Source organism: Lithobates pipiens, unplaced genomic scaffold (genome assembly GCF_037356315.1).
Source record: "Lithobates pipiens isolate NorthernLeopardFrog02 unplaced genomic scaffold, aLitPip1_a1.2 Scaffold_22, whole genome shotgun sequence".
In the NCBI taxonomy this organism is placed as follows: domain Eukaryota; kingdom Metazoa; phylum Chordata; class Amphibia; order Anura; family Ranidae; genus Lithobates; species Lithobates pipiens.
Window position 1 is genome coordinate 317,843,362 of NW_027507784.1, and position 12,345 is coordinate 317,855,706.

At 47.7% G+C, this 12,345-nt stretch overlaps 1 protein-coding gene across 1 annotated transcript in view; it reads left to right on the forward strand.

Annotated features, from left to right (window-relative positions):
* TOP3A (DNA topoisomerase III alpha) overlaps positions 1-12,345 on the forward strand; it is a 50,589-nt gene that overhangs the window by 11,892 nt on the left and 26,352 nt on the right. Inside the window, exons 6-10 of the mRNA XM_077449438.1 lie at positions 1,128-1,236; positions 2,796-2,939; positions 7,091-7,261; positions 10,365-10,465; positions 10,665-10,739. Coding sequence (XP_077305564.1) covers positions 1,128-1,236; positions 2,796-2,939; positions 7,091-7,261; positions 10,365-10,465; positions 10,665-10,739 — 600 coding nt within the window. The remainder of the gene's footprint in view (positions 1-1,127; positions 1,237-2,795; positions 2,940-7,090; positions 7,262-10,364; positions 10,466-10,664; positions 10,740-12,345) is intronic.

Genomic DNA, 12,345 nt, shown 5'->3' on the forward strand with positions numbered 1-12,345 from the left:
TTATTCAGTTGAAATCCTAGTTGAATTCACAGAAATAAATACTCACATGGATACTGGACATTGTTCCAATATTCCTGTTTAGCAGTTGCCCAGGGTATCTAAATACGGCTGTGCAGTCTAATAGGCTTGAGAGTTTGGCCGCGTTGTCCTGTGCACATCTTAATCTAAAGCCCCATACACACGGTCGGACTTGTACAAACTTTTCCGTGGACTTTTGTACAAAGTGTATTGTCCACAAGTTTGTATTGCATACACACGGTTGGACTTTTTGACAACAAACATGAACGTAATGACGTCACAACGTACTGACGCCGCTTCAAAAGAGGACGTTCAATGACTCCTGCGCCACCTTTGGTCAACTTCTGTATTGTAGTCTGATCGTTTGCATAGGCTCTGAGCATGCGTGTTTGTACCTTGTACAAAAGTCCGATGCCTTTGCATACACACGGTCGGACTTTGCTCCTTCGGACTTCTGTTGTCAAAAAGTTTGTCCGTTCGCAGAGCCAACAAAAGTCCGATGAAAACAGAAAAAGTTTGTCCGATGGAGCGTACACACAGTCGGATGTTGCTCCAAAACAGCTAATTTGCATGTTTGTTGTCAAAAAGTCCGACCGTGTGTACGGGCCTTTACAAACGTTGTCAGATTCGCCCGCTTTCTTCTTCCAATTTACAAATTTTGTGTATGAACACTTGTGGTGGGCATGTGGTCATTAACCATCTACAGTATGCTGAGACAGGGCACTGAAGGGGAGGGCAGGAATTACACTTCACACTGAGGAAAATGTGTTTTAGGGGATTTCTAATTGAAAAAATCTGTTAGAAATTGTTACATATAACAGTACAGAGATAGAGAGAAAAAGTTGTGAGATTTTAGTTTGACTTTAAATCAAATACCTGTGACAGATGAGAATGCTAACCTATGCAGTTGAGGAAAAGTACTTTTGTAATTGAAACCCATCCTATTGCCCTTATGGAATCTGTTATTAGATTTGGAGGCCACAAATATTTCTTGTTCACAGCATTTCCTATGCAGAGCAGTAGGAGACGTAATAGTAACTTATGGCAATGAAGGACGCACAATGATTAACACATAAAAGCCATTAAAGCTGTAATTTTGATGATTCCAGAGAACGCTGGAGCGAGAGGTGCGGGCATGCCAAGTTCTCGTCATATGGACGGATTGCGACAGAGAAGGAGAGAACATCGGTTTTGAAGTTATCGATGTCTGCAAAGCAGGTATTGCATCTGTCTGCCATCTCCCTATTGTCACCTTTTAAAGTGTTTGTAAACTCAGAAAAAAAAAAAACATGCAAGACAAAGGCATAATAGCAGTATATATCGCACACTAGCTCATTATGAAGTACTTCCCTTAGATCGAGCTGTTGCAGTGGTCCCTATACACCGCTGTGACTGGCAACCTGTCTACCAGAGTTATTTCCGGGTTGGCGTGCTTCGGTGCTGTGATTGGCTGGAGCCACGATGTTGTCACTCCCGCATGTAATAAACATGTTACACTTACCTGCTTTGTGCAATTGTATTGCACAGAGTGGCTCCGCACCTCCTTTTCTGGGGTCCCCCGCTGGTGCTCTAGGCTCCTCCTCTTCTGAGTGTGTCCCCCAAGCATGCCTCTGGGCTCGCGTAGTCTCCAGCTTAGCTGGCTCAGCCTCAACCCTTGGCTCCCTATTCACAGGGTTTGATTGACAGCAGCTGAAGCCCATGGCTCCCGCTGCTGCTGAGCCTCCTGTAAGAAGGGCACAATACTGGATTGAGATCAGGCTAAAGTAAATATTTTAAAGTGTTATTAAAGGCTTTTTTTTAATTATTTTTTTTTAACATTTCATACTTACCTGCTCTGTGCAGTGGTTTTGCCCAGAGCAGTCCCGATCCTCTTTTTTTATTTATTTTCAGGTCCCCTCCCGGAACTCCTGGCCTTTCCCTCCTTCCAAGTGCCCCCAGCGCACGCAGCTTGCAATGGGAGCTCCCGAGCCGCAGCCCTGTGCCCATTCACACACAGAACTGTGGCTCAACCACACCCCTTCTCTCTCCTCATTGGCTCACTAGCTGTTATTGACAGCCAATAGTCTCAGCCAATGAGGGGAAAGAGTCCCCGGAGTGCTTAGTCACTTGCACATCGCTGGACGAACGTTGGGGACTCAGGTACTTTTTAAAGGGGGCTTACCTCGAGCCTTTAGAACCACTTTAACGGGGGGTGGGGGGGGGGTTGGGGGGAGCTGACATTGAAAGGTTTTTTACATTAATGCAGAGAATACATTAAGGTAAAAATTCTTTTTATTTTTAAAGCCACTTTTATCTGGGAGACTTGACTGGTTGCAACATAGTATAGGGAGCTATGAGAGGGAAATGTACCAGTCTGTAATACAGAAACAAACTTATGAAGCAGCTTGCATGCATAAAATTAACTAATAAATGTGCTTGCTAAAAATATATTGTAGCTTCCCTTTGAAAACAGAACCTCAGGACTTCCCAGTCCCCAAAGACCTCCTCCCTCATGTGGTTATATATACTATAATTCTGCCTTGAAGGGGCCCTTCAGGACTGAGAAGACAGTGTGGGATAGGACTTCACATCCGCAGCCGACACTTTATGAACACGCTGCGAGGGGCAGACCATGGTGTAGAGAAATAAAGGGGGTGTTTTGAAGAGACTAGATATCTGCTGTCCTTCATAAATGGACCCTGTGGTGTTTATTTCCTGTACTGGTAACTATAGTGAGGAGTCTCCTGCATTCTGAAATAAGATGTATGTAGATAAATGTTTTTTTCTTTCTGTTTCAGTAAAACCAAATTTGCAAGTGTTCCGTGCCCGTTTCTCTGAGATCACGCCTCGTTCCATCGGCACAGCTTGTCAGAACTTCATTCCACCTGATCAGAATACCAGTGATGCCGTAGATGTGAGGATGGAGCTGGACCTTCGGATAGGTAGGGATCTTTGAAACCGATCCATCCATCAGATCGGGTGCAGGTGCCGCCATTCTAATTAAGGAAAACAGGCAGTGGAGCTTTGCGGCTTCACTGCCCGTTACCTACTGCTAATGCGCGAGTCGCTTTGTGAATGGCTGGCTGTCTTCTGGGAGACACGCGTATCCCAGAATACATCGGGGGGGGGGGGGGGCTCCCTTAAGAAATGGATATGACATCCTGCACCTTGGACCGGATGGATCGGAAGTTCAGGCTGTACTTCATAAAAAGGTAAGTTAGAAGGTTTTTTAATTTTTTTTAACTAGCCAAAAATGAGGGGTGGAGAGGCGGTCTTTCATCTAAAGAGTTTGTAAAGGTAAGTGTTTTTTCACTTTTTAATGCATCCTATGCATTAATATGAAAAAAACATCTAGCAGTGACCGGCCCCCCAGCCATCCTGTTTTACTTACCTGAACCTTCGAACTTGTTCCACGGGGACACGTTGTCTCTCGACTAGGGGGTTCTTGGCTGTTGATTGGATAGATTGATAGCAGCGCAGCCATTGGTTCCCGCTGCTTTCAATCAAATCCAATGACGCGGCCGCTGGGGGGCTGGGCTGAGTCCTGCATTCGGTGTCTATTGACTCTGAGTGCTGGACTCAGGAGCACGCTCGCATGATAACCCTCTCTGGGAGATCGCTTCTCCCAGGGGGTTTTCTAATGCAGAGTGGAGCCGAGAGAGAAGCCGAGGGACCCCAGAAGAGCGGGTTCAGGGCCACCTCTTGTTTGTTATTTAGTATCACTTTAAGACCACCTCTCAAAAGCGGGTGGAACTCCGCTTTAAAGAGGAACTGCAGTCTGCTCACATAATCTGTAATAAAAACATCTTTGCCATTCTGAAGCATCCCTCCAACTACTTTGCATGTGATTTTATATTTACTGTGATTCTATACTTGCCAAATATGCTGCAGAAATCTCCCTCCACTGAGTCTGGCTGCAATCATTTTAACTGTGGGCAGCTGAAGCTGCTGCCTGTTCACTTCCTGGATTTACACAGACACACACCTCCCAGCTCTACGGCTCTCATTGGCCCTCTTATGACTCCCCCTCCCTTCCTGGCAAACTGTCACAAGAGTGAGTGAGGGAGAGAGCTGTGCATGATGTCATAAGCCTAGTTTTTTTTTTTTTTTTCCAGACAGGAAACGGGAAGTGGGCTGTATAAGGTATTTACTGGCAGAAAAAAAATGTTTTACTATCCAAAGTTAAAACTATAAGGATGTGTAACTCTATTTTTAAAGACTTTTGGATGTGCATCTTCGTGAATACAACATACAGGAATATGGGAAATGATTATCGACATTGACACACATACACCTACGCAGGTTGAACTGGACGGTCTTTATTCAACCTTACCTACTATGTAATGTGTACTTTCTAATACTTCTAAAGTTTAATAATAATAAAAAATAAAATAAAAAAAATTCGCAGTAAATCGGTTTGCACTTTTCTACATTAAAGTTAGATTTTTTTTTTTAGCAGTGTTACACCCACATTATATTGTCATAGTCCTCGAGGGTATCCTGTCTATTTGCATTAGTGGCCATTGTTCCTGATGAAGTGATTGGAAAACCAAAATGTTATGGTTGTCGCCTGAACAAGAGTTGAGGGAAAATCTTCCAATGGGAACACGTCCATTAACAGCTGTCTAAGAGAATATTTCTTCTCTCTCTAAAGATCACCTAGAAAAAGTTTTGTTGATGAAGCAAGAAATTTAAATTACTTTTGTAGCTTTGGCCTTGTTATGTATTCAAAAAAAAGTCTCCTCCCTCTCGCGCGCTCTCTCTTTCTGTCTGCTCCCCCCTCGCGCGCTCTTTCTGTCTGCTCCCCTCTCGCGCGCTCTCTTTCTGTCTGCTCCCCTCTCGCGCGCTCTCTTTCTGTCTGCTCCCCCCTCGCGCGCTCTTTCTGTCTGCTCCCCTCTCGCGCGCTCTCTTTCTGTCTGCTCCCCTCTCGCGCGCTCTCTTTCTGTCTGCTCCCCCCTCGCGCGCTCTCTTTCTGTCTGCTCCCCCCTCGCGCGCTCTCTTTCTGTCTGCTCCCCCCTCGCGCGCTCTCTTTCTGTCTGCTCCCCCCTCGCGCGCTCTCTTTCTGTCTGCTCCCCCCTCGCGCGCTCTCTTTCTGTCTGCTCCCCCCTCGCGCGCTCTCTTTCTGTCTGCTCCCCCCTCGCGCGCTCTCTTTCTGTCTGCTCCCCCCTCGCGCGCTCTCTTTCTGTCTGCTCCCCCCTCGCGCGCTCTCTTTCTGTCTGCTCCCCCCTCGCGCGCTCTCTTTCTGTCTGCTCCCCCCTCGCGCGCTCTCTTTCTGTCTGCTCCCCCCTCGCGCGCTCTCTTTCTGTCTGTTCCCCCCTAGCGCGCTCTCTTTCTGTCTGCTCCCCCCTCGCGCGCTCTCTTTCTGTCTGCTCCCCCCTCGCGCGCTCTCTTTCTGTCTGCTCCCCCCTCGCGCGCTCTCTTTCTGTCTGCTCCCCCCTCGCGCGCTCTCTTTCTGTCTGCTCCCCCCTCGCGCGCTCTTTCTGTCTGCTCCCCCCTCGCGCGCGCTCTTTCTGTCTGCTCCCCCCTCGCGCGCTCTCTTTCTGTCTGCTCCCCCCTCGCGCGCTCTCTTTCTGTCTGCTCCCCCCTCGCGCGCTCTCTTTCTGTCTGCTCCCCCCTCGCGCGCTCTCTTTCTGTCTGCTCCCCCCTCGCGCGCTCTCTTTCTGTCTGCTCCCCCCTCGCGCGCTCTCTTTCTGTCTGCTCCCCCCTCGCGCGCTCTCTTTCTGTCTGCTCCCCCCTCGCGCGCTCTCTTTCTGTCTGCTCCCCCCTCGCGCGCTCTCTTTCTGTCTGCTCCCCCCTCGCGCGCTCTCTTTCTGTCTGCTCCCCCCTCGCGCGCTCTCTTTCTGTCTGCTCCCCCCTCGCGCGCTCTCTTTCTGTCTGCTCCCCCCTCGCGCGCTCTCTTTCTGTCTGCTCCCCCCTCGCGCGCTCTCTTTCTGTCTGCTCCCCCCTCGCGCGCTCTCTTTCTGTCTGCTCCCCCCTCGCGCGCTCTCTTTCTGTCTGCTCCCCCCTCGCGCGCTCTCTTTCTGTCTGCTCCCCCCTCGCGCGCTCTCTTTCTGTCTGCTCCCCCCTCGCGCGCTCTCTTTCTGTCTGCTCCCCCCTCGCGCGCTCTCTTTCTGTCTGCTCCCCCCTCGCGCGCTCTCTTTCTGTCTGCTCCCCCCTCGCGCGCTCTCTTTCTGTCTGCTCCCCCCTCGCGCGCTCTCTTTCTGTCTGCTCCCCCCTCGCGCGCTCTCTTTCTGTCTGCTCCCCCCTCGCGCGCTCTCTTTCTGTCTGCTCCCCCCTCGCGCGCTCTCTTTCTGTCTGCTCCCCCCTCGCGCGCTCTCTTTCTGTCTGCTCCCCCCTCGCGCGCTCTCTTTCTGTCTGCTCCCCCCTCGCGCGCTCTCTTTCTGTCTGCTCCCCCCTCGCGCGCTCTTTCTGTCTGCTCCCCCCTCGCGCGCTCTCTTTCTGTCTGCTCCCCCCTCGCGCGCTCTCTTTCTGTCTGCTCCCCCCTCGCGCGCTCTCTTTCTGTCTGCTCCCCCCTCGCGCGCTCTCTTTCTGTCTGCTCCCCCCTCGTGCGCTCTCTTTCTGTCTGCTCCCCCCTCGCGCGCTCTCTTTCTGTCTGCTCCCCCCTAGCGCGCTCTCTTTCTGTCTGCTCCCCCCTAGCGCGCTCTCTTTCTGTCTGCTCCCCCCTAGCGCGCTCTCTTTCTGTCTGCTCCCCCCTAGCGCGCTCTCTTTCTGTCTGCTCCCCCCTCGCGCGCTCTCTTTCTGTCTGCTCCCCCCTCGCGCGCTCTCTTTCTGTCTGCTCCCCCCTCGCGCGCTCTCTTTCTGTCTGCTCCCCCCTCGCGCGCTCTTTCTGTCTGCTCCCCCCTCGCGCGCTCTCTTTCTGTCTGCTCCCCCCTCGCGCGCTCTCTTTCTGTCTGCTCCCCCCTCGCGCGCTCTCTTTCTGTCTGCTCCCCCCTCGCGCGCTCTCTTTCTGTCTGCTCCCCCCTCGCGCGCTCTCTTTCTGTCTGCTCCCCCCTCGCGCGCTCTCTTTCTGTCTGCTCCCCCCTCGCGCGCTCTTTCTCTTATTGAAAGATATCTTGTCAACAGCTGTAAAAGCAAATTGCTATGTCACATACAGGTGCTGCTTTCACCAGGTTCCAGACTCTCCGCTTACAGAAGATATTTCCCTCGGTGTTGTCTAATCAGCTCATCAGCTATGGAAGCTGTCAGTTCCCCACCTTGGGCTTTGTGGTGGAGAGGTTCAAAGCCATCCAGGCCTTTATTCCAGAGACCTTCTACAAGATCAGAGGTATTTCTTCCCTTCATAGGTTTATGCTTGCTAAACTAATCTCTAAGGCTGCTGATAAAGATTCCTGCAATGTGTTCTTGCTCACAGACAATTTTATTCCAGCATACAAAAAAAGCACAAGGACAGAAGGAAAGACAAGATCTTTCTAGTATAGTTTAACCTGCTCTTCTTCTCACTTTTTTTTTTTTTTTTAAACATATTTCAATTTCCTACAGTGTTTTTTTTTTTTTTTTTTTTTTTTTTTTTTTTTTTTATAAGAGTAGAACTCTAACCAAAGCCTTTGCTGTCTGTTTTCTTGTTTGAAAGAGATTTCTCCCAATTTCTTCTTGTTTTAAGATAGCTGTAGCTCCACCACATTTTGAAGCCCAAATTTTGTATGTTCCTGTGAGGATCCAGCACAGAGCCCCACCCCCTTTCTAATGGTGATCTTTCCCTGATATGAATGAATAATGAGCGCTGCTTGTTCATTCACAAAAAAAAAAAGGCCACTCAGAGCTGTGTCTCTGTGTGAGGTATTTGAGGACATCCTGTATGTAGCAAACATAGATGGTGATAGATTACACAGAGCTGCAGCTCTACATGATCTTTTACTATAATGGATGAGCAAGCAGCACTGATTGTTATTCAGAATAGTGACAGATCACTCAGAGCTGCAGCTGTGTCTCTATCAGTGATGGCTTTTACACATCCACAGCATGGCTGACGGATCACACAGTGCCATAGAGCTGTGTGTGCAATCAGGGATGTTCGGCCGGGGCCATGTAGGAAATGGCCCAGCAGCTATTTGCACTTGGATTCCTGGGGAGTTAAATAATAATAAAAATCAATGGCAGTTCTTCTTTAACCTCTTCCCGACCACGCTATAGCTGAACGACGACTACAGAGCGGTCACACACTTCCAGGAGGGCGTCTATTGACGTAATCCCACTTCCTGTGTGCCCCCTGTGGCGCGCATTGGCAGGGATCTTTGATCGCTGTGTTAGGATCACAGATTGGGGGAAAAATACAATCACAGTGGCTCTCTACTGTGTGATCAGCTGTGTCCAATCCCAGCTGATCACAGTGTAAACAGGATTTGCTGGTTACAGCTGTCCTTTCCTTACACAGGAGAGGACAGCCGGTAAACCGCAATACTCACATTGGACATCTAAACTGATAATCAGGGCACTGATCATCAGCTTCCCGATAATCAGTGCCCATCAGTGATGCCTGTCGGTGCCGCTGATTAGTGCAGCCTCATCCGTGCACAGAAAAATTACTTGTTTACAAAATTTTATAACGGAAACTAAGAAAAGCTTTATATGTTTTTTTTTATTTATTTTTTTCAAAATTTTCAGTCTTTTTTTTTTTGTTTTATTTTGGGTACCGTGTTGCATGACCGCACAATTGATATTCAAAGTGCGACAGCGTTAAACCTGAAAATTGGACTGGGAATGAAGGGGGTAAAAGTGCCCAGTAGGCAAGTGGTTAATCATTTAAAAGTGTAACTATACCCTAGCCTTTGTTTAAGTTTTGGATGCTTTGGTCAAATGTTAGTACCTCTGCCAGGTTTTACTGCTATCCCTGACTCTGTTGGAGAGAATTTTGCTGTGGGACAATAATTTTACCCAACAAAGTGAAGGAATCTCCCCAATGGACCTGCTGTCAGCAATAAAACCTGATAGGAGTTCTAATACTTCCCACTCTGTCCAAAACAGTTTTGAATATACAGTATCTCACAAAAGATGTGTGGCTGCAACCAGGTGAGGAATGCAAAGACAAGTGTGTCTTGCCTACAGTCAAGCATGGTGGTGCAAGTGTCACGGTCTGGGGCTGCATGAGTGCTGCCGGCATTGGGGAGCTACAGTTTGAGGGAACCATGAATGCCAACATGTACTGTGACATACTGAAGCAGAACATGATCTCCTCCCTTCGGAGACTGGGCCGCAGGGCAGTATTCCAACATAACGACCCCAAACACTTCCAAGACGACCACTGCCTTGTTAAGAAGCTGAGGGTAAAGGCGATGGACTGGCCAAGCATGTCTCCAGACCTAAAAAGTATTGAGCATCTGTGGGGCATCCTCAAACGGAAGGTGGAGGAGCGCAAGGCCTCTAACATCCACCAGCTCCTTGATGTTGTCATGGAGGAGGGGAAGAGGACTCCAGTGGCATCCTGTGAACCTCTGGTGAACTCCATGCCCAAGAGGGTTAAGGCAGTGCTGGAAAATAATGGTGGCCAAACAAAATATTGACACTATGGGCCCAATTTGGACATTTTCACTTAGGGGTGTACTCGCTTTTGTTGCCAGCGATTTAGACATTAATGGCTGTGTGTTGAGTTATTTTGAGGGGACAGCAAATTTACACTGTTATACAATCTGTACACTCACTACTTTACATTGTAGCAAAGTGTGACTTCTTCAGTGTGGTCACATGAAAAGATATAATATATTTACAAAAATGTGAGGGGTGTACTCACTTTTGTGAAATACTGTATATAAACTATAGATAAAGGCGCAGCCCATCTAAATGTGGCATTTTATTTATAAATGAGGTCAGTCCCTGGCTTCTTATGTTTTGGATACTCCAGCAGTTGGATCTTTCTGCCATAGTTCTTTCCTGTGTTTTTGTCCACCTTGAAGTTTTCGGTGTCCCCACCCACCTGTGTGTGTTCCAGCTCCTCTAGCAGTGATGGTGGGCACAGCAGATGTGCAGACCCGAGAGCTCCGCACAGAGCTCTCGCCAGTAAAATCCTCAAAAGATGGCAGAGCCTGTCAGGAAGTTTACCTCTAACATTTACCAAACACTATAAGCTCAGTACTAAGTTACTGTTAACAGATAGTTGCAGAAAATATATATTTATCACTGAGTGCATGAATAGATCGCACCTTTTTTCATTTGACAGGAAGCAGACAGATAAAAGACCCGCTTTGTGCTGTCATTTTCTTCCTGACTGGAGAGGCAAAAGGATTCAAAACGAAATGAAAAGTCATCTGTCCTTGTGCCCTAAATCTGCTGCGTTCCGTTTGTGTTTGCTGGGATGCAGCTGGTCTATCTGGCATACAATAGCGGTTTTCACCCACTCATGTTTTTGCTCATTCTATGCTAACTGTATTTCTCAGTAACTCATCAACATGAAGATGGGAACGTGGAGTTCAGCTGGAAGAGGCACCGTTTGTTCAACCACACAGCATGCCTTGTTCTTTACCAGATCTGCATGGAGGTATGAATTCCAAGCAGTCATCTGCACAGTATTGTTGACAATGACACATTTGCAAGAAATTAATGCATGAGCAACTTCTTGTTTTCAAGTATTGCCATGTGGAGGTGTGTGTGTGGTGGAGGTTTTTGCAGACCACAATTTAGTAAGATCAGAGGCATTAGGAATATAAATCCCTAGAAATGTTTTTTGTTTTTTTTAGGATCCCACAGCTACGGTTGTTCAAGTGGGAAGCAAACCAAAGAGCAAATGGAGGCCGGTGGCCCTGGACACTGTGGTATGTAAGATATAAAGTGATTATCCTGGTATAAATTCACTTGAAAGAGGCATTTGTAAGGCTGTACATTTTATTTTAAATAAAAATTGATAAATTCCACTCTTAAAGTGTATCCCCACCCAGAAAATGAAAATAAGTCTTTGCATGCTAAATATTTAATACCCTTAACTTTGCGCTTCCCTAGTAATTACCTGTTGATCCTAACAGTTCTCTGTGTATGTAGCTAATTCTGTTCTGCCAACAATGCTCTGCTGCTTCAGTGCCATTGTATAGCACCTCAGCATTGTTGGGAGATGGAAGCTCCTTTAGCAAATTATTCATTCATGAAGTCTGTGGCAGTTGGATGCTTCCTCCGATGCACATGTGTACCTGTGTACAATAGACTGGCTCCTGCAGCTTCTCTCTGCAATCTTACCAATCCTGGGAGTTGTAAGCAGAACTAGGAGTACTTCTGGACATTACATTGGGCTTACTGATTGTTTCCGTCCACTTCCCTCACTCAGAGTGAGGCACATTACCTGAAGGGTTTGGGGCCCTTTAATTGGGAAAGATCAGTTCTCTGTTCTGTGACTGTGGCAGGCACAGAACATAGAATGGAGAGCTCCAATCTCTTTTCTCATCTGCTTGACTCAGGGCAGAGGGAGGAAGAGGGTTGTTAACCTGCAGTTTCTGCTTGTGCTGTGTAATCACTGCACCAGCAGAAAGAGGGATTTGAGCGGTCAGCAGACAAGGTCACAACTGGTGGGAGTCTGCGGCAGTTTGCTATATAGCAAACTGCCTTCTGTTAATCTGGCACAGACCTATAAATGTTTCTATTTCATGCCAAAATAGAAAATGGCACAGGTGGTGCAGATAGACCTTAATCGGGTCCATCTGATTAGTGTCACACTTCATTTCTGACAGTTTCCTGCACCAATGCTTTTAAGACGTATTGAAGTGTTGTGTGGATGTTCTTATGTATTGCCTTTCCATCTACTTGAACTAAACCTGAGTTTAACAAACCTCAAACTTGTATAAATTACAAGAACAATCGCGCTGTAAAGCACAGTGGAAAAAGGTATAGTCCATGGCAGATAAGAAAATTGAATCCATAAATGCACTAAAGCCAGCAACTTCTACCGAGTAGATCTGGAAGGGATCCCTCATGGACATGCAAATGAAACAGACAGCAGGGTGCCAGATTAGTGTGGAGTAAAAACACAATAACACAATTGAAATGGCACACTTACATCTGGGAAACGGGTAACCAACTCCAGTGGCTGATGCGGATGGTGCACAACAGCAGTCTGGATACCCAGATGACCAGTTGCAGGCTTGAAAAGGGAGGCGAAACATGTTGCACCTGATACCTCCTGTTTGTGATCGCTTTTTCCCCTGTCAGTGGTACAATCCGAGGGCTATAGACACCTCCGGCTTGCCATCGTTTGCCTGCCTGAGCCCTGCAGCTGATCAGCTGGCTATCTGGACTGCTTTTGGTTGTTGTGCACCATCCACATCGGCCACTGGAGTTGGCTACAGATTTCACAGATGTATGTGTGCTATATCAATAAAGTGTTGTTTTTACTTCACACTAATGTGGATTCTTCTGTCTGTTTCCTTTGCATAA